General features: G+C 47.3%; 1 protein-coding gene across 2 annotated transcripts; it reads right to left on the reverse strand.

The window, feature by feature from the left end:
- Positions 1–3,468: 3,468 nt before the first annotated feature.
- LOC105861735 (uncharacterized) lies at positions 3,469–26,730 on the reverse strand. 2 transcript variants are annotated; one of them, XR_012912980.1, is made up of 6 exons: positions 26,548–26,730; positions 19,162–19,355; positions 8,465–8,595; positions 5,996–6,169; positions 4,576–4,691; positions 3,628–3,715 (listed from the first exon to the last, which is right to left on the reverse strand). XR_012912980.1 is itself a non-coding variant. In XM_012747506.3 (5 exons), exons 1-5 carry the CDS (start codon positions 26,613–26,615, stop codon positions 3,485–3,487), a joined length of 798 nt encoding a protein of 265 aa, XP_012602960.1. In that variant the 5' UTR covers positions 26,616–26,730; the 3' UTR covers positions 3,469–3,484. The 2 variants fall into 2 exon arrangements, 1 of the variants encoding a protein (XP_012602960.1); XM_012747506.3 differs by lacking the exon at positions 4,576–4,691 and having other exon boundaries at positions 3,469–3,715.

Here is a 26,730-nt window from a genome sequence, read left to right on the forward strand (position 1 = left end):
ATTAGCATTTGTTATATATGCATGGGCTATTTTATCAAGAGAGCTGAGAAAAGAGTGTAGATCAGACAAAGCGCAGGGCAGGATGGAAAATGCGTGCGGTGATTGTGCACAGGTGTGCGAGAAAAATTCCTGCTCACTGGGCGGAGAGAGGGAAGCAGGTATGTGCTATTAAAATCTCTTGAAACTTCATCCTTAATAATTATGGATTGTTACAGTGGAACAATAGTGTGGATTAAAAGAGGTGAATCCCCAAAAGCTTTTAACACAGTGCCTGGAACAAGGTAATTGCCCAGGATGTGTTGGCTGATGCAACCATTATTACTTCTCATTGAGTTCTGCCTTACAGAAGTCCTATGAGTAGAAGATAAGCTTTTCTTTCTTTCTTTTTTTCTAAAATGTAGATCTTGCTTTGTGTAATTAATGAATGACTTCCTGTGAAACTGTATATAACTCAGATGTATTGTTCATTGTGAACTGAATTGGCATTTCTTCTTTTTAATGCTAGGGCATGTGATCTGAGAGTTGAAAAATCTATGTATCTCCAGTTCTTGCTGTTTTCCATTATATTTGCCCAGAGCTTTAGCTCTGCTTGGGTTCTGGGTGGAAAGCTACACCTTGGTTTCAAAGAGAGCATGCAGGTTGGGGAGCACTGTATGTTAAGCCCTCATGGGTGTGGAGTCTGCCTACCTGCGTGGAACCTCCCGAACCCATAGAAGCAGAAGGGAGGGAGTGAATCACGGCTAGAATAATAGGAGAGACGGAAGCTCATGCACAAGCTGCCAGCTCATGCGAAAGGTATGCAGGATGGTTTCTTAATACGGATAGCACTTAGCCTGCAGGCAGGCAGAGTGGTGGTGGGAACCACACTAGGTAGATGTACGCTGTAGACCATTCTAGGAAGGTGTCTTAGTCCATTTCTGTTGCTTATCCCTGAAACTGGGTAATTTACAAAGAAAAGAAATTTATTTCTGGCAGTTATGGGAGGCTGAGAAGCCCAAGGTCGAGGGGCCATACCTAGTGAGGGCCTTCTTGCTGGTGGGGACCCTGCAGAGTCCTGGTGTGGCTCAGGGCATCACATGGCCAAGGGGGCCAAGCATGCTAGCTCTTCCCCTTTTCTATAAAGTCACCAGTCCTACTCCCATGATAACTTATTAACCCATTAATTCATTAATTTACGAGTGGATGAATCCATCCATGAGGGGAGAAACCTCATGACCCAGTCACCTTTTAAAGGCCCCCACCTCTCAATACTGCCTCCTTGGGGATTAAGTTTCAACACGAGTTTGGAAAGAACAAACAAGCCATAGTAGAAGGGAACTGGATGTGTTCTTGACTACCTTTGCTGGCAATTTAATCTCCAAGAATGTAGAGGAAACCACACAGAGGCCTTCTATTTGGGACTAAAACAAGTAAAGAAGCACTGGTTGGGAACACAAAGGAAAGGGATGTTTTGGGGGAGAGCAACTCTACTGGCCAGTTGGGTAGTACCATGGTAAGTGCATAGGTGCTGAGATCATATCCCCTGGGTCCAAATCCTGGTTCTACTTATTCCCTAAGTTCCTTTACCTTGCTGTGCCTCTGTTTCCTGCCCTATAAAATGGGGATAATGGTAGTGCCTACTTCATAGCATGGTTGCAAAAACGAAATGAATCAATACATTCAGTATGCAGTAAGTATTCAGCAAATACTAGCTGTTAGTTATTATGGTTACTTGAATGCATATTTGTGATGGAAAGTTTAGCTGGTCATAGTCATGGATGCTAGACTTTAGGGAAATAAAGAATAATTTTAAAATTAACTTAAGTTAATTTTTTAATTAAACAATTCAAAGACAAGCGAAGTGGACATCACAGAGGGGAATTTGGCTTATGACAGTTCAGCAAGCTTTTTCTGTAAGGAGCCAGAGAGTAAATATTTTCAGGCCCTGCGGGCCACAGAGTCTCTGTGGCAACAAGCCAACTTTGCTGTTGTAACATAAAAGCAGCCAGTGCAATGTGTAAGCAAAGGGGCATGTCTGTGTTCCAATAAAACTTTATTTACAAAGACAGATTTGTATGGTTTGCAGACCCTTGGCTTGAGAAGAATGGGAGACACTATGATATCAAATTCTGCCCGTGTAATTGTAAATGATGTCAGTCAATTGAAAAGCAAGAAGACAATTAAACGAACCAACCTAGCTGCAGAGGGAGGCGTTTATTTCAGAGTGAAAGAGGACATTTGCCAAAATGGAGGGGAGCAGTGGCATCTTACGCATGATGTAGGTCATAAATAACCATTATAGTGTTAAAAAGGAAGAAGATTATGCCCTCCATGAATCTGTGAAAAAGGTTAGGTGTATGTACTCACCTGGGTGCAGTCTTGTAATGCAGACGATGCCGTGGCCTCTGTAACCATAGCCACGTGGGTGGGGACATAGAAGTGGGGACCGCAGGACCCAGAAGTGGACCAGGTGACCCTCTGAGAGATGCTGGGCAATGATGCCAAGACACTACCCCGTGAAAACCATGGAAGAGAGATCTCAGCCCAAAGACAATCTCAGCACTTCGATAAGGGCAAGAGATTGAAAAGTGATCTAAAAATTTCCAGATACAAACACAAGTTATATCTAAATGGCGAGATTCTGGGTGATTATTTCCTTGTTTATGTCCTTGAGTAATTTGTATTATAAGCCCATGTTACTCTGAAATGTCAAAGGAAAATGAAATCTATTTAGGATGGAGCCATCTTCTTAAAGGAACAGCCTTAGGACTGATGCTTAGAACTTATAAGGCAGATTTTCACTCTGCATAAATAAAAATGTCTCACTGTAATCAGCTGACCTGCAAATTACTGAGTGTCCCCCCTGTGGCAGACATTAACTGCTTCCCCGTTAGCCATTTTCCTACTTTCTTTTCCTGCTGGTATAACTTGTCTTCTAATATATGCCAAATTCGTGCTTTCTCGGCTTCCTTTGTAGTTAGGGCATAGCTAAGATACCTCATTCTGGCTAAGGAGAATTGCTAAGAAATCTGCTGAGTGGCTCCTGGGAGAGGTTCTCCTTCTGTGTGTGTGTGTGTGTGTGTGTGTGTGTAACATGACACCCTTCTAGGGTTTGATGTACTCTGCGAGGATGTGATGTTTGGTGCAATGGCAGCCATCTGGTGACCGTGAGGCACTAAACCTAAGGTTACCGTCCAGCACTCTGGGAACGGTAGAGCAGAAAGATGGAAAAAGTGGGGTCCTTGATTCACTGGACTGTAACTATCTCCTCACCCCATCTTCAGACTTTTGAGAAAAATGTTCTTCTTGAGAATTCAGTCTGGCTGCATACTGAAGTTTCTAATTGTTTCACCCTTTCCAAAATGCTCACACGGAGACACGATGTTGATATTCTTCAAGTTATCTAAACATTGTCAGGTGTTAAAATGTCTCAGCACTCTTGGGTCCCTAATTGTTCTTAACACAAAACGTTGCAGCAAGTGGTCAGAATGCAGTTTCGTAATTTTTATTTCATGTCGTTAGATTTTGTCGCTTTAACTATTGGGGGGAATAAAGGTGTTTTCATGTGGCTTGCTGGTCTCTCTTTCTCGTGGCTGTCTTCATCCTTTCCCAAGCCCAGCTCTGCGGAAGGCAGCAGAAAATCCTGGAGGCTTACATCAGTGGAGAACGAAGAACTCATTCTCTGCACAGAGGGTCTCATGGGCAGGTCTCGGGGAAACACCAGCTTTCTCATTTCCTACAGGGTAGAGAATAATGGCAATGAAATAGCGTTGGGGGCCTGCTCCAGAGCACCAGATTCAAATCCTGGTCCTGGGCAAGTCACTTAAAATGTCTCCGATATTGTTCCTCGTGTGTAAAATGAGTACGATATTAGCTCGGTGGAGGGCAGGAGGATTAAGTATTTGTAAAGTCTTCAACACTATACCTGGCATACAGAAAGAGCTCAATATATGGGTGCTATAGCTCCCGATGCATGGGAGATCTGCTCTTCTCCAGTGTCACGGTGAGTGGAGAAGGTATCTTTGTCTAGCTGGAGACTTTGTTCTTCAGCAAGAACTTGGGGGGTTGGATTTGGCAAAGAGCAGCTCAAATGGGGATGACCCTCATCTTCTGGGTCTGTCCACTCATGGAGCTGTCCTTCCCATTAACATTTCATCACAGTTGTGTTTGTAGCATGATTTTGGCATGTGGCTCAGTTTCCCTAGAAGACCGGAAGCTCCTTGAGAATAGGGTTGGGGTTTCCATTCTTGCATCCTCCAGAGAGCTTAGCTCTGGGCTGTGCACATGCATGTGCTTAAGGAACGTTGCCCAGTGATGAGTGGATGCATGGGCAGCAGCTACCTGTGATATGAGGAATTGGGGCTAGGTTCTAGAAAGTTCGGGAAGCAGTAGTTCTCAAACCTGGCTACACATTGGAATCACCTCTGGATTGGGTGACCCACAATCTGGTTTCCCTAGTTTCCAAGGACCTGCAACTTTCAATTTTAAAACCAGGACTGAAGGATTTCCTGGGACTCATGACTCTTAGTGCTAAAAGTTGGAAAGTCCCGGGAAAAGTGTAAAAGTGTAAAATCCTGGGACACCGGGATGAGTCACCTTATCAGTAGAGCTTTGAAACATGTCACCGTGATGTCTGGGACCCAGCCCCAGAGCTTCTGATGTAAGCTGGGGTCTGGGTTGAGGCCTGGACGTGGCTAATTACTCAGCTGATCCTGATGTTAGGGAAAGATAGGAAGCACTGATGAGCAAAAGCTCCTGCCTGGGTTCCAGCACACACTCTTGAGCTGTGAATGGCTTACAAGTGGCCTGACATACCAGTCCCCTTCACCTTTGGGGTGCTGTTTGTCTAGCCCCATTAGCAACCTCCTAAATTCATCCCAGTAAGCTTTCCAGAGTGAACCATGTTCTGTGCGGGCCACGGCATGAACGAGGTTAGGACACACTGACTGAGTAATAAGGCATAAAAGGGGTGAACAGAGAATTGTGAAAAATAGGAAATTCCAAGGCTCCGCCCAAGACCATCCAAATCGGAATCACTACAAGCCCGGAAATCGACATTTGAATCAATCAGCCTTCCCAAGTGATTCACGTGTACGCGCTCAAATTTTAGAACCACCAGAAGGATATCTTGAAAGTATTACGAAAACATAACAGTAATATTTAAAGAGATGAACTTTGGAGTAGCCTCACCTGAATTACCTGGGGTCCAGAAAGTAGCAGGTGAGTTAGAGAAGTGGGAACAAGACCGTCTCCCTTTATTTCTCAAGAAGCTCTCTCTGCTCCAGACCCCTTCCTTCTTTCGAAAGGACTTTGTCTCTGAACACCACAGCTGCAACCATCCGCCCTCAGATCTTCCCCTAACTTTTGGGTCACTGACCTTTAGGTAGGCTAGACTTAGTCTCTCGTGGCAGATTATTGTTCTCAAGCCTTGAGTCCCTCTTTCCCTGGGAGCTTGCAGAGAACAAACGTGGAAGGAGTATCCTTCTCTGCAGACTACGAGTGAGCAGCATAGATGCTTGTGATCGTGAGCCACTAAGGTTCGGGGTCATTTGTTACTCAGCATTATTGTGGCCAGAACTGACTAATACACTCCTCAAAGGGAGCAAGATTTAGGGTTTGTCACTGGTCACACCAAAACGCTTTAAAATTTATTACAAAGAAGCCAGGCACGGTGGCTCACGTCTGTAATCCTAGCACTCTGGGAGGCCGAGGCGGGTGGATGGCTCCAGGTCAGGAGTTCAAAACCAGCCTGAGCAAGAGTGAGACCCCGTCTCTACTATAAATAGAAAGAAATTAATTGGCCAAACTAATATATAGAGAAAAAATTAGCCGGGCATGGTGGCGCATGCCTGTAGTCCCAGCTACTCGGGAGGCTGAGGCAGGAGGATCGCTTGAGCCCAGGAGTTTGAGGTTGCTGTGAGCTAGGCATGACGCCACGGCACTCTATCCTGGACAACAAAGTGAGACTCTGTCTCAAAAAAAGAAAAAAAAATCCATTACAAAGAGAAGAGCTCACCGTGGTGGCGAGGGCTTGGAAAGGGGAGAAGACCTGCCCGAACTGGTAGCACTTGTGCACGCTGACATTTCCAAAACGACTGCGGCGCTCCTTCCGGGCAGCCAGTCTCTTCTCCACCCTCGCGTCCGTGAAGTGCTGGAAAGAGACCGGCTGGGGCAGATGGGCTCCCTGGGCCTGGGGAGGAGCCAGAAAGCACGCGGTCACCAAGTGTCACAGGCTCCCTCTGAGACGAGGTGTACTGTCCTAAGCACTCTGCTCTCGTCCATGCTGCTGGTTCATTAGCTGCACTTCTGTTTACCTTTCTTAATTTTCTGTAGCCTGGGGAGGCAGACACAAGGCCCGCCCTCTCTCTGTGTGCCGCTGGGGGTCTGTCGCAGTGGATTGAGACTCCGGGCACCGAGTTCTAGTGGGGATCGTGCTGCTAACTATGGGACCGGGACCCGCCTGTCTCCCACCTCCAGAGTGGGTTATTGATTAAGGTCTTTTTATAGCCTTGCGGTGGCATGCTTTATATAAAAATGACACGTCAAGGAGGCCATGGGTTGAGAGCCATCCTTCCCAAAGGCAGGAGGCAAGAGAGTCCTGCCCTGTGATTCTTATCTCGCCTCTATTTCAAACTGAGGAGCAAAGAGCCTCGTTTGCATTCTGCAAGGAGAGACACGCACTTGGGGTGCCCGGTGGATTCCCCAAACCAGGGCGTCCCCCACTCTGCACAGGCACGGGTCTATGAGTTTTTCACTGTCCGCAGCTCAGGCAGCACCAGGTCCTGCGTTTCAATGGCCTTGACCCCAGGTCTCCACCAGTTTTCCCAGTTTCTGACCATGTCACCCTCCCGGGGGTGCTGGGCCCCACCCTGGTGCGGAGGAGGCTCTTTTTATCTGTGCTCCACAGAGGCAGGGGATGGCTGGCTGCTACTGGTGGTGGATGGACAACAGCTGCTGGTGGCCGCGACACCTGGGAGGGCGGGGTGTGCCGAGCAGTGGGCAGCTGGACACACCGCAGGAGCCTCATCTCAATTAGGGAGTTAGGCCATTTCCTGCCTCCCACGCAGCAGGAAGCAAAGATGTGTGTTGTTTTATTTCTTCCAGCATTAACTAGGAACATGCCAGATGGGCACCGAGACAGAGGCTCCGGAGGCAGGAAGGGGACAGGGGAGCTGACAAAAATCAGAGGTTTTTAGGGATCAGACGTCCCCCTCCCCAGCTAGGGAAACTGAGGCCCCTGGAGGTGAAAGCGAGCACTTTCCCAAGGGCTCTCTGTCACGTTCTGCTGCGTCAAGTGTAAATTCGTATATGCAGCTTCAGGGTGGCGACTCTGTTCCCAGGAAGGCAGTTTCCAGAGTCCACCCGGAAGAGCAGTGGTGTGACGCCAAGAACCCCAGACGGGGCCCACCTACCCGGTCACTCTGGATTGGGCCAGAGCTGACCCAGCGCAGAGCTGCGTCCCTGGCCTCCTCGGGCTCTGCTCTGTCTACTGAAATTGTCATGTGGCCTTTCTGCAGGAGAGTCATGATCGTCACCATCATTGTCACCATCGCCACCATTACATTTTCACTATAGGAGCCCGAGTTTGCAGGCGTCTCTCTTTCTGCCTGGATCACGGCCTCGCTGCCATTGCTCCCCTGCCTTCCCCGGCCTCACTCCTATTCCTCTTTTCAGGGCCTCGATTGTGGCTTCCAATGAAGTGTCACCTCCACTGGAGGCCTTTCTGGCCCCTAATCAGGATAAGCTCCTCCTCCTCTGGGCTTCCACACCCTTGACCCCTGGGTCTATGTCCCCTACTTAACTTACCGCTGGCATCCCCCCGCTCGATCGCGCCCTATCAGTCCCCGAGGTCCCTGAGAACAGTGCCTATCTTCCACCCACCTGCGGGAGTTGCACGGCGTGTGTTTACAGCAACTGCCCGACAGAAGTCAGTCACAAGAGCAAGCAATTAAGTTTTGGGGGAGGACATTTCTGGATTTCAAGATGGTCAGGAGGAAGAGTTAGACTAACACCAAACTTTCCAGAGACATCTCTTTCACACAAAGCAAAATGAACGCAGTATGGACAAGGCAAGAGATCGGGGGACAAGACGAGTGACATCTCACATAGAGGACGCATAGCAGAGACCCAGGGCATGGAGGAGGAACAGGGGTTCCCCGGGGTGGAAAAGACCACCAGGAACATCAGAAAACTGTCAGATTCTGAGGATTTCTTCTTCCTCTTTTTTTTTTTAGGATCTTGGTGAGGTTTGCGATGCATTAGGACGGACTCTGAGGGTTTCATTCCTCTCCCTGCACTGCTCTTGTCTGGCGGCAGGGAGGTGACGGGGTGGGGGTGGGGACGGCGGTGAAGGGGGAACTGCTCACTCCTGCTCTTTAGGGCGACATTGGCCAGGGCACTTGTTTGCTCAGCCCGCCCCATGCACAGGGCGCTTTTCTCAGTCTGCAAAGGACAAGGGAGAAAAAGGGACCCTCGGAAGACTTACGTCGTGTCCACAGAAGCTCTCTGCCACTGGAGGAGACAATTCCCAGCTTTGTCCCACAGCTTTGGGGGTGCTCAGGCTGGAGGAGAGTAACGGTGAGTAAACAGGTCCCAGGGAGATCGGCAGCTTCCAGTCTGTTCCAAGGAAGCAGGAGAGAAATGCAACGCTGTAGGATCCCCAAGACAGCGCCTGCCTCCTCCCCAGCTAGACCAGGGGCGACTTCTTTTCATCTGACCTTACGGGGTAGCAAGGAAGAGGCTCGTGCAACTGGGAAGGAAGCAGGCCCTCAGCTCAGAGCCAAGAATGAAAGCTCTGGCCAGGAGATAAACCAAATGTACGTGATATTCTGACAGGCTTTTCTGGAAGCTCCAAGAACGTGATACGCACAGTGTGCAATTCTCTTTGCCAGTTTTGCATTATTGGCAAGTTGATCTGCTGATGCAACATACATGTTTAATTAGGTTAATTACAGAATAAGTCACATTACCCTTTTATTTTTCTGCATGCATAGAGTATTATTATTATTATTTTTTACCTTAGTGCAGAAGTCAACAAACTTTCTCTTAAAGGGCCAGATAGCAAATATTTTAGGCTTTGTGGGCTATGCCATCTTTTCTGCAACTATACAACACAGCTGCTGCAGCGTAAAAGTCGCCATGGACAACATGTAAATGAGTAAGCATGGCTGTTTCAATAAAACTTTATTTACGAACGATGAAATTGGACTTACATATAATTTTCATGTGGCACGAAATATCATTTATTTGATATGTGGGAATGGAAAACCATTCTTCATTCACAAGCCATATAAAAACAAGTGGCAGGGGCTGGATGCGGTGGCTTACGCCTGTCATCCTAGCACTTTGGGAGGCTGAGATGGGAGGATTGCTTGGGTCTAGGAGTTTGAGACCAGCCTGGGCAACAGAGCGGACCCTATCTCTTTTTAAAAAAGTCAATCAGGCATGCCTGTAATCCCAGCTACATAGGAGGCTGAGGTTGGATTATTGAGCCCAAGAGGCTGCAATGAGCTATGATTGCACCACTGCACTGCAGCCTGGGTGACAGAGTAACACTCTGTTTCTAAAAATAAACAAAAACAAACAAACCAAAAAACAACCAAAAAAAACAACTCAAAATAAGCAGCAGGACAAATTCAGCCCTTGGGCAATAGTTTGCTGATCCCTACCTTGGTGGATGCCTCAGTGTATTTACCCCTTTGTTGCAAAGCGAAAAGGCCTAGTTTCTAAAATAGAAATGAGCATTCTGAAGTTTTCTCAGCAATTTCAAAATCCATGTTCAGGCTAGATACCTGGCCCATGACAAGTCTGAAAAAAGAACCAAGCCCGGGCTTGCCTGTCTAACTCAATTACAAAATCCGGGGCTCCAGGGGACCTTGAAGTTTTCCAGCTCATATTCTAGACTTTATGCATGACCACATCTAAACCAACTGAGGGATACAAGCCTCCCTTGTATTAAGAAAAAAATAAATAAAAGGTCCTAACTCATGGAGCAAACAATTTCATCATGGCGTCCCTTAATCACTCTTTCGGCCAACTTTCGGGCGTGCAGCACAATCCTGCTCCGTGTAATCTAACTTCCCTAATGTTGTTGGAGAGAGTTATTTATCCTCCCACACGTCTGCACCGAGGGGGGCAATCATGGCACGTCTCCGTCTCTAGGTTTTCTTTGACCTTTTCCTCTACGGGGCCGGCCATGGCCATGACCTTGGGCGTGGCTCACTTCCTCTTCCCTAGGCGCTTCCTCCAGAGGCGCCGGTGTCATGGGGGCCCCCGGTGGCGTTTGCCGAGGTGGTTCCTGAATGCCTCCAGCAGCCTGGGGTGAAGCACGGCTCTTCTGACAGTATTTAAAAATAGAGAGTAGAGTAAGCCTTTTCCCCAGGGTACCAGAGTAGGCATTAAAAACATAACTCAGAAGGATTCTTTCTGGAGTCTGCCAAGGCACTTAATTTTGAGGCCATGGCGGGATTCTGATATTTTGAAAATTTTTCGTGGGTAGGAGTAAGGTGGCAGTGGGCTGGTAGAGTGCAGAGTCGTGTCTTGCGTGTCGTAGACGCTCAACGAAGGTTTACCGTACACACGAGTGGGTAGGGGAGGGTTTTGAAGAGCATTTTGTCCAAACAGGAATTCTGCTTTCCTTCCGGTCTGCCCCTTGGGTTGCATCTCAGGTCTTCGTAGAAACACGTGATATTCTGGGCGCAGGGACGAGGGGGACAGGGGGAGGTCCCCTTCAGATCCCAGGCAAATCAAGTCCAGTCTTAATGTTACGACACCCAAGTATATATACATCGCTCCCTGCCTCAAACAGCCGCCACTGGCTTAGCGTTATTTTAAAAGAGGAATCCAGGAATCCAATTTCCTCGGGCTTTGCTGCTTTCGGCTGCATTTGCAATGTGTCCTGCTGCCAGCAGGGAATGTTCGGCATGTGGTAGAGGTCCTAACTGCCCCTTTTTGCATGGGAGAAGAAACAAGGGTCAGAAGAGGTGGAGGGAGAGGAGGCCGGGGCTCTGGGTTACCCTGTTTCCTTGCAAGATACGCAGGAGATATGCAGGGCGTTTGGACAATTTTTAAGTTCCCATCCTTAGTAACCATTTTTTTCGGGGAGGAGGGTGGAGGTGGGATCTGGAGGCAGAAGGAAGGGCGGTTGGAAAGAGGCTACTTTCTGGAAGTGATTAAATCCTGGAGAGAGAGACACACACATATTCAAAGAAAATGGAGAGCATTTTTAAAAAAGATTGTTTATAACCTCAAAATTAGTTCCATGCCCTTGAGGCCAAAAGCAATTCTCCCCTGGTACAGAAAGGGCATTTTTTGCATCTTGACATTAGACTCGTGGCTCTTTAAGGTAAAGTTTGGGTTCTACTGATCTTTGAAGCCCTGGCACCCAGCCCGAAGCATGACATATAGTAGGTGCTTAATGCACGTAAGTAACAGAGTGAACCCTGAATGAACAACCACAACGAGTAAGATGTGCAACGTTTGGGGGATGGTCACGCTTGAAGCTCTTACTCAAGGGGGAAGGAGAGCATGGGTAATATATGTAACCTTAACACTTGTACCCCCATAATACGCTAAAAAAAAAGGATAAACTATAACAGCAAAAAAAAAAACAAAAAACAAAAAAACAAAAAAACCCAACCAAACAAACAAACAAACAAACAAAAAAAAACAAGCAGAAATCACACAGAGCAACAGCAGCTTCCTGGGTAGGTGGGGAACCTAATCCTTCCTTAATACTATCCCAGTCATCCCTACCCAGGGTCGGCCTGTCTCTGCCCAAAGTAGCATCAGTCCAGACCTGGGATAGTGGCTTGAAAAAGTGTGCAATGTGCAGAATCCTTTTTCTGAAACTAAATGGAAAAATGCATATTGCTATTAATGTCTCCTTGGCTTATCATGTTTTTAGTAGTTTCTCTAAAAAGAGAATTTAGTTTTCAGGCCATTGGGAAACTATCGGGCTTTGGCTACAGCAGCAATTCTCCACCCTTGTGGTGTGTTGGCGGCTCTGGAGGGGCTTTTAAAAAATCCCAGCCCACGAGTGCACCCCACACCGATGGCGTCTGACTTTTGGCTGGGGGGGGGGGACTCTGGATAAACCCTCCAGGTCACTCACACTTGGGCAGCCAAGGCTAAGACACCCCTGAGCTTGCGTTTATCCGCGCTGGAACACTAGTACCAAACAGCTGCCTCTCTGCTTGTAATTTCGCAGTCAAACCAGGGGGTTTGGAGAGTGGAAATCGTAGTCCTACAGACTCCGGGATTCGATTGGAGTCAGCACTTTTTATTTTTGACAGTGGCTCCAGAAAGCCAAGAAAACTCTGAGTCTTTATATCAAAAAGTCATTTAGTGGGACTAAAGCTTTATTGATTTTCGCCAACTTTTGAAATTGGGTGGAAACTATTAGCTCTAGAGAAACGTCACGATTTCTTTTACAGCAAGGTCTGTGTTATGATTTTCTGAATCCCTGGCTCCTAGCGTGGGGCCTGCCATGTGGCAGATGTTCAAAAAGGCTAAAATAATTACAGCAGCTGCTGCCTGCTGGGTCGGTACTGTTACATTGTCACATCTCACGCCATCTCCCAAACAACCATGCGGGGCAGGTCCTGTCAGTCTCTCCGTTTTATAGGGTGCAGCAGGCAGAATTCTGACATGGCCCCACTGTGCACGCCCTCTCCCTGGATACGATCTGGACCTCTGAGTATGATGGGACATCGCTCCTGTGATTCTGCCACTTTATGGCGAAAGTAAAAGGAATTTTGCAAATGTGACTAAGTCTCCTAGTTAGTTGACTCTCAAGTAATCAAAAGGCACCTGCACCCAAATGTTTATCACAGCACAATTCACAATTGCAAAGATATGGAAGCAACATAAACGCCCATCCACTGATGAATGGATAAAGAAAATGAATGTGCTGTAACAATACACATACACATACCACAGAGTACTACTCAGTTATGAAAATAAATGAAATAATGTCTTTTTCAGCAACTTACATGTAACTGGAGACCATTATCCTAAGTGAAGTATCTCAGGAATGGAAAAGCAAATGCCACATGTCCTTACTCAGAAGTGGGAGCTAAACGATGGGTACATATGGTCATAAGGTGGTGTCATGGACATTGGAAGTTAAGAAGGGAGGGAGAGAGTGGGGTGAGGGATAAAAAAAAAAATCTGCCTACCCAGTACAATGTACACTATTCTGGTGACAGTTATGCTAACAGCCATGACTGTAGCATTGCACAACTTGTCCACATAACAAAAAAACACTGTATTCACTAAATCTATTGACATTATAAATGAACAAATAAATAATAAATAAATAAAGTAATAAAAAGCGAGCCTATCTTGGATGCGCCTGGCATAATGAGGTGAGTTCTTTCAATGAAGGTCCAGCAGAAAGAGATTGAAGAAACAAGCCATCGTGGGTTCTAACACTGCAAGAAGGTGAATTGTGCCAGCAACTCAGAGCCTCAGATAAGACTCTGCATGAGGACTTAACTAAGTCCTGCCAGACTCCTGACCCACCCAGACTATGGCATACTAAGCAGGTGTTGCTTTAAGCCATTACATTTGTGGTAACTTGTTATGCAGCAGAACTCTAATAGATGAGGGAAAAAATAGTGAGTGACACAGAGAGGTCGAAGGACTCGGCCAAGGACACATGTTAGGAAGTGGTGGAGCTGGGTGTCACCCCCTGACATTTCTGACCCCATGCTGTTTAACCACGGCATCTGTCATCCCTGTGTAAAACGAGGCTCCTTTGCACTAGCTCGCCGGTTTTCTGTGAGCTAACTGGGGCAAAGTCAAGTGGGGATTGCAAGTCCCGCTGCTTTGCGCGATGAAGTGGAATCAGAGGAAGAGTTGCCGGCGCGGCCCACACGTGGCTTCTACACGCAGGGTGGGGAGCGGGGACCGGAGGCAGGGCAAGGGTGCCTCTTACGGATTCCCGCTCCAAGCTGCCCCCCAGCTTGGTGCACATGTCAGCCGTGCACCAGAGAAGGACGAGGAAGACCGTTGCAATCAGGACTGGGAGCACAAAGGCCAATTTCCTGAACACCAAGGAAACCTCCTGAGATAGAGAGACACAGTGGTGGCCACGTGGTGACACTCATCTGCTTTGCTCCGGTCGAAAGGGTGCCAGCCTATTTTCTGATCAGATCCAGAACGCAGAGCATTATAAATATCATAGCTTCCCTTCCGTAAAGGAAAGCTAACCTTTACCTTCGGTAGTTCTGTACATTTAATCCAGCTTTTCCGTTTTGTTAAAGAGAGAGGGAGAGAGAAAGAGAGGGAGAATTTGGAGGATTTGGTTATTCTCAGACCAGAGACTCACGAGCTCTCTTTCCAGGACGTTGGCTGTGATGGGTGGCAAAGGCCAGCTTTCGTGAGTAGAGCCATGAGTCCTCGTGTTTGGCTTCTAGACGGGTTCTCAGAGATCTGGTCACCATCCCGCTACCATCATATGCAAAGGCCACTTGGTGTCCCCAACCAGGGCAGGTCATGGGTATTTGTAAGCTGGGAGGTGCCGCGTGAGCTCTGCAACCGGGCAGGTGACCCCTACTCCGCTGTTTGGCAGCTGTGTCACCCTGGGAAAGTCGTTTGGCTTATCTCAGCCTCAGTTTCCTCTTCTATACAACAGGGATAACAGTGCCTGGGCAGACCTGCTGCTCAATATCCATGCTTCCCTCTTCCTCAGCAGGGGGATCCAGACTGTGGGATGAAGTTCGTGTGTTCTTGCTAAAACCATTTCATTGTCTCAAAGCTGGGACGGCTGCTGACCAAGTTCTGGCCATTGAGACATGCAAGTCTATTGGTGGGGAAGGGGTGATCTGGAAAGTTAATGTTTTCTTGCACTCAGCTTGACTATGCCTCTGTCTTTTCCTTTTCACCGGCCCATCCCCTTCCTGCCAGGAATGTGGATGTGATGCACGGAGGTGAGCAGCCATCTTGTGAGCACAAGGATAAGGAGGAGTGGAAACCTATGAATGGCTTGAGTTTCTGAAGGCATCATGGAGCTGCCTACCAGCCCCGTACTGCCACCCTTGGGACATCTTGACATATGGGGGAAAGACACTTCTCTTTCTGCTGGCGATCATTTTTTTCTTTTTATCCCTTCAGGGCAAATGAAATTCTGATATAAAAACCTGCCTTATAAGGTACACTCTCCAGGCATTTGAAAATGCTTGGTAAACTGTCAAGTCTTAACATATATAAATAGTTCAATATCTTTATAATAATTTAAGGATCCCTTTCTTGAGCAGTACGACAGGGGGAAGGGACAAGGGCACTTGTCTTCTTCTGTCCCGACTCATGGGAAGTATATATTCTGGTGTGGGATGGGGAATACATGTGGCCAAAATAGAATTTAATCAGAATCGCAAATCGTTCATCGGTCCTCATGTGTCTAATTTTGTCTGAGGCAGAGAAGACCCAAGAAGGAATTTGCTCTCTGATTTTGAACACCCCTTGCCTGAAAATCTGTTTGAGATTTTAAAAAAATATATAGGGGTTTGGGGTGAAATGAATGGGCAGTAATCAGTGTATACACCAGCAAGGCAAGGCCATGGTCTGCATCAGTAGACACAGGATTTGGAATAAGAAGGGCACAAGCCCGTTTTTGTCTTCCCAGGAGGCACCTGGGCAAACTAGGCTCAGTGAGAGGAGAGCAAGGAGGATGGTGCAGAGAACCAAACCCCGTTTGTTATTTGGGGTCATGACTATAAAGGGTGGGAATAACAGCCGGAAGTGGGGGACATGACAGCTATTTTCAAATATCTGAAGGGCTTCCACGAAGAACAAGGATCAAGCTCATTTGGTTCCATCTCAGTGGGTGGGATTGGAACCAATGGTGGAAGCTTTTGGGAGGCAGATTTGGATTTAGACTTGTACGTGCTAACAGCTATGGCTGCAACAACAGAGTGGCCCATCTCAGTGGTAGTCCCAACGCGGGTGGTGTTTAAGCACATATTGAACCACCACTTGCTGGATCCCACTATGCATTCCCGTGTTGGTTTCTTCACTCAGTGCATTAACTGACGAATGCAACAGTTGTTTAGTGACTGCTATGTGTCAGGCTCTTAGTGGTTAGGCTACTACAACCTTTAAGATCTTTCCCAACTTTGCAATTCTTTGATGCTCTGAGTATGATGAACTCCATTTTGCACAGGGGTAAACCAAGGCGCCAAGATCTGGAGTGAGTTAATGCCACAAAGCACATAAATGGCAGATCCATCATTTTCTCTGAGCTTTCGCTTTATCTACTCTCCTTTCTTTTGCAATCATCTGTTCCTTTCAAAAAAAAAAAAAGAAAGAAAAAGAAAAAAGCCCAAAGTCATGCTCTACTAAACCCTCTAGCCTTGGTGAGCATATCTGGACAGGATGTATAGTTACCCAATATTGGTCTGAAAGATGTGTTTTCCTGACTCCAGACAAATAGGAGTAAACTCTCCCCTTTGATCTGCAATCTTCCAGATTTCCCCAGATATCCCTGAGCAGAGGCGGATAATATGCAAGGGCTGTGGTTCAGATTTCACATAACAAATGGCTTTCTGACCGGAGACTGGTTGGGGATTTTTCCGATGCAGTCACCTCTGTTATTCTCTGCACTGAGATTCCAAATATTGCTGTAGAAACCACACATCTTCAAGCAAGCCCATTTCTTTTTAAACATTTCTGAATCTCTCTCTCACACACACACATGAACATACTACATCTTCCATCTGTGGCTATGTCCTGCCAGGAGCTCTTGCCTGGCAGAACCCCCATGGGTTGGGAGTGCCCCATTGGGCCATGAAGGCGAACCTCGCTTTTGCAGCTGGGCATCCCACCAGCCAGCAGGGCTGCTGAGCTCAGTCTCTCTTCCTTCGGGGTGGATCAGGCTTGCAAGACGCAGTGAGAGCAAATTGGCAGCTGGGGAAGACTGTCTGACGCTGCTAAAAGCATCTGTTGGAAAACTTGCTTTGTAATTTCCTAAGCTTTTAGGGTCAGAAGTGGGTAGAAACCCCCAAGTGGAAGGAAAGCCTAATCCACTTTCAAGTGGGAGGAAAATAAAAAACAGACAGGCTCGCATGGGTGCAGTCTGGGGATTCTGAACTGCACCCTCCCGGGATAAATGTTTCCAAAGCACCACTTTCCTATGGGAGCAAGAACTGACTTACTCCTGGCATGGTTTATTTGGCCCAGCCTGGACCACATGTGGGTGGGAGTGGTTCAGGCTCACCCTCCCCTAACATTGCTCTGTAGGGCTGCAGGGAGTTGGAGAACGGAATGGGACCTCCTAGCACATTCTCCGTGTTAGTGTCTTTGATCATCTTCCTAGGTTTTAGTCACCAGTGTACTTTCAGCACCTGGAACAGTGCCTGACACATAGTGGGTGCTCAACAGATATTTGTGGAATGAAAGGATGCATGCACTTTTGCACCCTAAACCTCTCCAAAGTTCCTTTTCCTTGACTATGTGTCTGGTTGTTGCCTGAAACAGGTTGAAAAGCAAAGGGGGCTTTGATCTCTAGACGGAACTGGAGAGAAATAGAAACTGGGGAGGCTGGAAGGGTAGGGGAGAGTCGGCATGGCTGTGTGAGGGGGGGTCTGGCAAAGCTATGGGCGTAGGGCAGACCCCCAGAGAGTGTCGGAGCTGGGAGCCGGGCAGAGCCAGGGGTTTCTCCCAGGTGCCTTTGAAGTTTCACCACACTCTGAGCTCTGTCTGCAGTGCTCAGAGAGCTTTGCTTCAAGGCCAAGGCCTTTATCCTAAGATCAAGGGTCTTCCCTCTCTCTCCTTTCACTTTTGCTACATCTCTATTCCTCTCTTTCTTCACCCTACAGTTCACCTTAATTGCTACTTTCAGTTCTGGGGAGTGAGGCGGGGCTTTGCAAAAGACCCATCTAAGCTTTCTCTTATCAGGTTCGCCTCTTTATAGCTTTCCTTGGCCTGAATGTGACCAAAGAAGTCAAGACTTTTAGAAAATCAAAATTGCGATCTTCAAGAAGCACACAGCATCTGCATAACAAAAGACCCTTTCTGACTGTATGTGGCTGGGGCTCTGGGGGCAACCTGGATCATTTATACCTCCCCCCTTGGCAGCTGCAAGTTGTCACTCTCTGGCACTTGGAGTAAGTACTGGCTCTACGTTAAAGATCGGGAAGGGTCGCATCTTCCAGTCCATACATGAGGCTGAAAGACAACTTTTTACCTTCAGAATATCTTTTTTCCTTCCCCCTTTATCAGTGCGCTTTGCAGAAACGTCATGTAGAGCTATCTGGAAAATGTTTGATTTCTTGAGCTAGAGAAAGAACTGGAAATGCAGAAGTCACTTGCCTGTATGCCTTCCCAAGCTCTCTTGGCATATCCAGTACAGGCTCTTCCATGTGTTTAACCCAAATCAGAGCTTTGAGAGCCAGAGGAAAGGATAAGTAAGTCCTAGGGTAGGTAATAGATAGGTTAGGCAAGGGAGAAGGGACAAAGGGAGGGAGGGAAAGTAGAAAGAATTTACAAGAGAAGAGAAAAGGAGAGGTGGGGACATGCGTGCAGCCAGCTCGCTGCCCTTCCGTGTGTCAGCTCCATGGCAGCTGCTGCTGTTGGCCTTGGACTTGAAGAGACACCTTGTTGGCTAGTGGCTGTTCCTGCCTTAGTGGGGCATGCCTGGGGCTCAGGTAAGTGCTTTGCTAAACTTGGAGACTGAGCCCAACATGGAAGAGCCCAACTCTGTAGAAGCAAAGGCAATAAATGGGGCAAAGAGTTGTGGGCCCTTGGCCAGACCAAGCTATCCCCCGGAGATGATGTCCTCTACTTTTCCTTCAAAGAATCACATTCTTTCATGGAGAAAATGAGGCTGAGTCTCTGGGGCCAAGGACAATGTGTAGCTATTGAGCTCATAGGCATGCATGACCTTCGGTTCCATTAGAAGCAGTCTTCTTTGGCTGCTTAATACCTATTATAATTATGCAATAACTGCATAATATCTAAATATGAAAATTCAAGTTTTTGAGTCAGAAGTTCAGCCATGGGTAGTAGTAGCTCTGCTGAATTGCTGTTTACAACATTACTATTATTTTTATATCAGTCTTATCCTATGGCATCTGCTCTGCCCTTGCCCTGAAAGGCTTTAGTTCCAGGGCCCCATTTCATAAACCCAAAGAATGCTTGCAGGTGGCCTTGGCTGGGTTTGCAGCCCTGGGCTGGCCTTACCTTTTGCATCATTTCGTGGGTCTGCTTTGCTGACAGAAGGGTCTTCCTCAGTGGCCTTGTCTTCTCCTTTCTCTGTTTTGTCCTCAGGCCTCTGGGCACCTTCCCCCTTCTGCAGTGTCTGGCTGTGAGGTGAGCACTGGACTTCAGGCAGGCCCTCATGCTTCTTGTTCTCCTTCCTCCTCTCACGGGGAACTCTAAACAACAACGACAACAATTCACCATCAGGTATGATGTTCTGAGTGACTCAACAACCCCCACACAAGTGGCCCAGCTTGAGGTCACGAGAGGAGGGGGTGGAACAGAAACCTCTCCCTCCCACCCCTGACTTCATGGGCAATGATTTAATCTAGAAGGAAAAGAAATGGATACCGTCAGCTTATTCTTGAATAAAATAGTAGTGAGAGAAGGGTAGGAATATTATTCTAAGTAATAAGACAACTGGCAAACAAGTGTTCTACATTAACGCGTCCAGTGGTGACGACAAAGTTTTTCACTTTCACGTGATAGGGTCGACATGCTATAGCTTAGACTGTGTTTTCTGGCCTTTTACATTATGTCAATTATTTGTTTATATTTTTTTAGGAGTGTCAAACATAGTTCTTCAGTGACTCTCAAACACCCAAGTCATCTCACTTGGCAAGACCACAGGTCCTTTCTCATCCAAACCTCCTCCCTTCCTCTCTTCCATTCCTTCTGATCGTGCTGAGCCTTCCCAGCTCCCTGGAAATGCCGTGGGCTCTCAGGCTTCCGGGACTTGGCTCCTGTTTCTCCCTCTGCCTGGAATGCAACAATCTCTCTCCCTCCCTCCCCTGCTCTCCCGTCCTCCCAGGATTGTGTACTTGTCACTTCCTCTGTAGTGCTGTCCATGACACCTCCCATTCCCACCCCCAGACACAGACCCATCCTTCCCTGGTCCCCCCCGCACCTTCTCAGTGTCTTCATTTTAATAAGGACCAGTTGTGCTACGCGTAGTGGCCAGTTTTTATACCTATCTCCGGTATTAGGTTATGTGTTCCATGAGGTCATGGATTCAGCCTACTTTTCCTGCCAATGTATCCCTAGTGTGTAGCACTGTGTCTAGCAAGAGGTAGATTGTCAATCCGTATCTGTTGGATGGATGGATGGATGGATGGATGGATGGATGGATGGATGAGTAGATAGATGGATGACAAGTATTGGGGTGAAAGTCGAAAGGAACAAGACAGTAAGATTCAAAATATTAACTATGGGGAAGGGAGAGTTAGCAGTGCTGTACTTTTAATCCACCCCAAGTCCAAGGTGATGAGCAGAGTTGGTCAGGAGCAGGAAGTCAGGGGGGTGCTTTTCTTCCCATGGAGGTTGTCTGGGCTTGGTCATATAGCGTGTTCTGCCATAGTAAGGGCTCAGTAAGCACTACTTCACTTTGTTTTGACATTTTGTGGTTAGCCCATTTGCAGAACCACTAAGTAGTAACATCTTCGGTGGGTTTAATTTTTTTCCCTGAAAGCCAAAGAAATTGAATCTGAAAACCAGCGTCTTAGAGGTGATAATTAGAAGAGAATGGTTAAAAATTTAGAAATAACAGAGTCCCTACTATAGCCTCATAGTAACATCAATCATTGAACTATTCTTACCAATACTGGACAGAAACCTGAAATTTTCTTCATGCCACTCAGATTTAAAAAACAACAAAAAAAGATTGATCATTTTTCTTTTGTGAGTTTCAACTTGGTTTCTGAAGCTCCTATTCACTCCTGGTGGTTCTCTTGCTTCTCTTGAAAGATCCAGCTTAAGCAGTTTATGTGCTGCACAGTTGTGCGCAGCTGGACGGTTTTTTTTTTAGGAAAACAAAATTCTTAAGCTTAGAAAAACATCTGCTCTGTGTCTGCCCCCTGGATTCCTTCAACTGCTCCAGCAAGTTGTGACATCTGAACTGACAAACCCTAAGGCCCTTTTCGGCACATTAAGGAAATCTGCACTCAGTAAATATGTTGTTACACATTTCTCTGGAGCCCTACTCAAGAATCAGAAAGTGACTCTCTTGCGTTGGGATGCTTGTTTATGAAGTTGCAGCTAAGCATTCTCGACTCCCACATCATGCAGGCTTGCAGAATACGTGAGCCCGCCGGACTCAATTAAGCCTGCCTTGTCGAGATGGATGGGGCCATCCAGTGCTTGCTGGGGAGCTGGGACACTCTCCACAAGGACAGATTCTGGCACTTAAAAATGATAGTCGTAAAATGGTGAAGAGAAGAGAATAATTTTTAAAGGGCCCCAAGTCAAGCAACCAGTGGGGAACTGACCAGGTTTCCATCTGTTTCAAATTAAATGTGTTTATTATCTTTGCATCTTGCTCCCCGGCTCAGTATAATCAGTTAGCAAATATCCTCTGTGATCTTAGCTGTGAGCATATTTTTACAAGTTTATCTGGCTGGTCCCTTCCACACACAAGCCAGCGGTATTTCTTCCTTCATTTTGAGTCTGATTTTGGGCTTTCCTGGAGATGTAGCATGGAGTCTGTGGGCTCTATTCATTCCACATTTATTTTTTGTTCTCTGCTATGCCTGAGAATGTATGCAAGGTGTTGGGAATACAGTGGGAACAAGATAGTGAGTAAGTAAACATATAAGTAAAGTAGTTGTAGCTTGTGAAAGGTGTCTAAGGAGAAGTAAACACGGGGAATAGAGATAGAGAGTAAATAACTGTCAAGGGCAGTCTTTAGATTGGGTGGTCAGAAAAGGCTCTTTGGATAAAAGAATTTGGAGCTAAGACCTGAAGAATAAGAACAAGCCACTCAACTAGAAACTGGGGGATGTGTATAGTAGACAGAGAAAACAGCAATTGCAAAGGCTTTGAGACGGTCAAGGGCTTGGAATACTGGAGCAAGAGAAAACAGGACAGCGTGGTCAGAGTGCCTGGAGGGGTGGGAGGAATGGCTTGAATGGATGCCAGGAGATGAGGCTCAAGAGAAACATGAACACAGCCAGGCAGGTCTTATGGGAAATGATCATGATTTTAGATTTTATTCCAAAAGCAATGAAAAGCCAAGGGAAAATGCTATGTGTAAATTTGCATTTCATGAAAATTAGGCTGGCTTATCTATGAAGAACAGATTGTAGACAGGGAAGGGGCAAGCAGGGAGGCCAGGTGGGAGGCAGTCACCTTGGTCCAGTTGAGAGGTGACATGGTGGCTGGCACTGGGAGAGCGTCATGGGAGACGGAGAAAGGCAGATGGGACCAAGAAGGTTTGGGAGGCAGAGGTGACAAGACTTGCTAATGCACTGGATAGAAGAGACAAGCAAGAGGAAGACTCAGGCAGATGGTGGCATTTTGACCTGCAGCGGGGTATGGGGTGGACAATGGGGCTTATTGACTGAGAGCGGGAGGTCCCAGGGATGGCACGGCTGCTCCGTGGGAAGGTGGGGATTGGAAATTCATCTTGAGCATATTAATCGGTGAGATTAATATGTTCATAGACCTGTTATTAAGCTGTTACTAAGCTCTATGTAGAAATGAAGAAGTCTTTTGGCAATACGTCTCTTGCAAAGGCAAACCTTACAAATGCATTGTTACAACTCTCGAAAGAGTGACAGAAAGACACATTTGGAAGAACGTGCAGTGGAGCTTCAGAAAACTAAAGTTTGGGAAGTTAGAGATGATTCAAGGGCTGGCAATAAATCTAGTGAAGGACGCACCATGTGGCCGTACGTAGCCACGGACTTTCTCTTTTGTAGCGTCTCATCTGAGTGGACTTTTTCCCTGTATTGGAAACAAGCATGCTGGTTGAGGTGTGGGCGCAGGCAGTCCGAAGCCTGCATGTGCTGAGCCGGGTGGCCGAAACATCCCGAAAGGATGAGCATCATGATCCGGAGGGAAGAGGAAGTACGTGGGGCTTGGAAGACAACACTTAGGAGAAGATATGATCCGCTTATGTCACCTACTGTCCTTTGAGTTCCAGGAAGTGGAGCAACCCCTCCTTTTTTTTTTTTAATTGAGCTACTCTTTAAAATGACATTTTCTCTATAAATTAGATATGGGGGAAAAAAATAGCTAAGGCCCCTCCCAGCATTTCTTCAGCTGAGTCTCTGCCTTCCCATTCATTTTCAGCAGATTCTGTTTGTTTTTCCATCTGCCCACCCGTTTCCGAGGACAAGCTGCCCCACCCGTTGCTTTGCTCATCTCTCTTTCTGTTTGGTGTTCTAGAGGGGTCCACGGTGCTTTTAGGCGGCATCATATTGGATGGCCGGTGAGCAGTCTGCAAAGCAAAATGTATCACTGTGAGGCTGTCGGGTTGTCACCGGTCCTAGATCTGGAAAAGCAGATCGTCCCAGTGGGTTTCTGCTTTGTGCATCGAGAATCTCGAATCTGTGCAGGGGGACGGTCCTCTGCCGTTGGTATAGAAAATGCTTAAGTTTGGGAGTCAGAGAGGCCTGAGTTCTGTCCTTAGCTCTGCTGTTTTCTGTGACAAAGTAGAAATAAGACGTTGGGCTTGTGACGTAGGAAAGTCTTCAAACTCAGTGTTTTCAGCTGTAGAGTGTGGATAATTACATGTATGTAAATTGCAGGGTTGCGGTGAAGATGAAATGATAGAACACATGCCAAATTCTCAGCATGATTCCGCATGCATGCTGGTCACCACCAATAGTCTATCGTATTACGATTATCGAGCGTGCAAACATTACGGTTGTTGGTATGGCAGGAAACACACCTTCTTGGTTTGCAACCATGCAAGGACTGCTGACAAGCGCTGCAGTCATGGAGCCAGGGGCGCTGGAGCCCTGGGGCGGGGCTTCCCTGTTACTGTCTAGCAGAGGTTGCAAACCGGAAGCTCCTGGCGTGTTCGCTCTAATGCACTCAGTTTTCAAATGACATTAAACATTTAAATTGAACAATTCAATTAAACATGGGGACTTTTCTATGCAATGTGGACTAGAAGCTCTTCTTGAAAAATTAGATCTGGTAACGCGGGGCCCCCTCCGCTCCAGATGGTGAGCAGTGACCGGCAGCTGCGACTCAAAAGGACACGCACGCTCTTCCCAGTTCTCCCCACCGTCCCATCCCGGCTCCCCGTCTGGCGTAGGGAGAACCTGGTCACATTGACGACTGCCCACTCGTGCAACCTTGGACAAACTCTTTAACTCTTGCAGTCTCCGTCACTTCATCTATAAAAATGGAGATGACCGTGGCAACGTTTGCCCCAGGAGGCTCTTCTGCGGATGAAACAACATCAACAAAAATGTTCTCTCCAGTGCCTCCCATAGAGAGAGAACCCAGGGCTAGCTGTCATCATCATCACTGGGCAGCTTTGCAGATTAAAGGGTGTCCCATCGAAATGCATACTTCGGTAGAGGCTGACACAGGTTAAACTGTGGGTCACACAGATGGATGTCACAGAGATACAAGATTTTTTGAAAAATACCACGAGGTTTCCTTTTCTCGTACTTCCTTGTACTTGCTGTGCTCTCTACTTCCCTTTCTGGGAAGAGCACTTTGATGGGATATATTCGTCACATCTACTCCTCGCTCTTTCCCACCCGGGGCTGACTTGTTTGGAGCTTCTCAGGGGCCCCTTTGCCTCTGGACTGCAGTTGGGTTTGGCCACAAGGAAGCTCCAGTAGATCAAAAGAAGGGAGGGTGATGGTGTCAGTCTTTATTCCCCTGCCTGCCTCCTTCCTCGAGGGGTTGTTGGGCCTGCTGAGACCCCAGCTGAAGGTTGCCACCTCCCTCCGTGCCTTCTGTCCTTCTGAGTGGGGTGACCATTCCAAACCCAGATCATGAGACGTTGGACCTCGGGGTGGTAATGACCGCATTTTTACTAGCCCTAGGGCACTGTGTACTGTTTCCTGCAGTTCCCCCACTCTTCTTCCACAACTTGTAGATAGTAGTTAGTCCCTTTTCTCAAAACCATTTCAGCTATCCTACTTGGAGTAAGTCATTGGCAGATGTAGCTTCCACTGTCTTGAAGAAAATTTAAAATTATTAACGTAGAGAGCAAAGAAAAGGAGTCGATGTTAATGGTTCTAATCCCAAAATGGTATTTTGAATCGATATAGCAGGGTAATAGTGCTAGAAATCAGGCTTCGTGGTGAGAAAAATAGGGTTTTCTACACAGAAAGAGTCAAACCAGGTCTTGCAGGATCAGTGCCGGCGTGTAGAGCAGGCGGAGGAATTGACTTATGGGAAATTTGCTCCAGACAGGAAGAGGAAATAGAGAGGCTGCCGTGGGAGGCGGGGATGTGATTCTGAGAGGGTGCAGTGGCGCCACAGCTTGGTCCCTGAGAAGTGACTGCCTTCTCCCCCACCCCACCACGCTCAAGCAGGATTGGGGCAGGGAGTGACGGGGCTTGGAAACCGTCACAGAAAGCCCAGATGGCTCGAGGGAGGGTCAACGCATTGTGGCTTGTCTCCCGTGCCCTGCTGTGTTCACCGTGGTCTGGAGGTGGTGGAGTGGCCGAGGTAGGGGCGTCCTCATGGCCCGGAGCTCTTGTCTGCCCTGGGGAGAGGACGCCACAGTGCTGAGAGCAAGGGTGTCCCGGCATGGGCTGTGGCCAGGGCAAGGAAGCAAGAGAACACAAACCATGGGGGGCTGGGGATCTGGGAGACCCAGGGACCTTAGACCATTGCACCCACAAAGGACAGGGAGATCGGCCACATCTAAGTAAACACCAGCCAAGGACGTTTAGAGACAAAATCAGTCCCTGTAGCTGAAGATCAAGGACTCCAAGGAGCCCTGCCACAGGATGTGTTGGTTTTCCCTGCGCCCAGATACCATCTGGAGAAGGAGGAGTGGGCAAAGTGACGCCTTGGGAGAGGGGAGAAAGTGCCTTGGCACTTACTGGGTATTTACCCCAATGAAGCTGAGTCAGTCGTCTCAAAGTGACATGGTTCCAACAGGAACAGAGTAAGTTGCCTTTAATTGCCAATTTTAAATTTTCTCTGCCATTAAGAGGAATGGTAGTTTCAGCGGAGGGGACATTAACGACAAGCGATAATGAACTTCATTTTTTTTTTTCATGCCTCTGAGTGTTTCGTGTACGTCTTGTTTTGTAAATTTTGTGTGCACTCTCTCACGAGATTGACCCTTTACACTGGGCCTTTGCCTTTGAGCCCTCGAGTCCTGTATTAAAGGTGGCAAATGAACTTTATCTAACAGAACCGTTGCTTTTATTTATTAAGTCGTTTTAAATATAACGACACGAAAGGAAATAAACACAGCAAGAAAGATATCCGTATCTCCTACACTCTAAAGCAAAGACATCTATTTTTAAAAATGTTTTCTTGGCCCATGTTGTTAAAATACTCGCTGACAGATTGGCCAAACCCTCTTCCTGGGAGGGGCTGTGCTGCCAACAACCGGAGCCTGTCCCTGGTGACATGAAGGAAGAGAGAGAAATGAGCTGAGATTACCTGACATTGTCAAATGGCGTCAAGCTTCTGCTCACTTGGGTGCCCCTCCAATTAATGAAGTAGGACATTTTTAGGATGGTGTCCAGACGACTCTTTATTTCCTGCTTCTTAACCTTCGCCTTTATACAAAACCCCAAGGGTCATGGGGATTCCTCTCCATCCTTTCTCCATCATCCTAGACTT

Source organism: Microcebus murinus, chromosome 18 (assembly GCF_040939455.1).
Source record: "Microcebus murinus isolate Inina chromosome 18, M.murinus_Inina_mat1.0, whole genome shotgun sequence".
NCBI classification, from domain to species: domain Eukaryota; kingdom Metazoa; phylum Chordata; class Mammalia; order Primates; family Cheirogaleidae; genus Microcebus; species Microcebus murinus.

Bases quoted from the DNA above. Each gene is read 5' to 3' on its own strand.
- LOC105861735 (XM_012747506.3), bottom strand. From the start codon at position 26,615: ATGTCCTACTTCATTAATTGGAGGGGCACCCAAGTGAGCAGAAGCTTG. The intron at 19,356-26,547 runs GTAATCTCAGCT...GTTGTTGTTTAG, and splicing joins ACGCCATTTGACAATGTCAG to AGTTCCCCGTGAGAGGAGGA. The intron at 8,596-19,161 runs GTAAGGCCAGCC...TCCTTGGAACAG, and splicing joins CCCACGAAATGATGCAAAAG to ACTGGAAGCTGCCGATCTCC.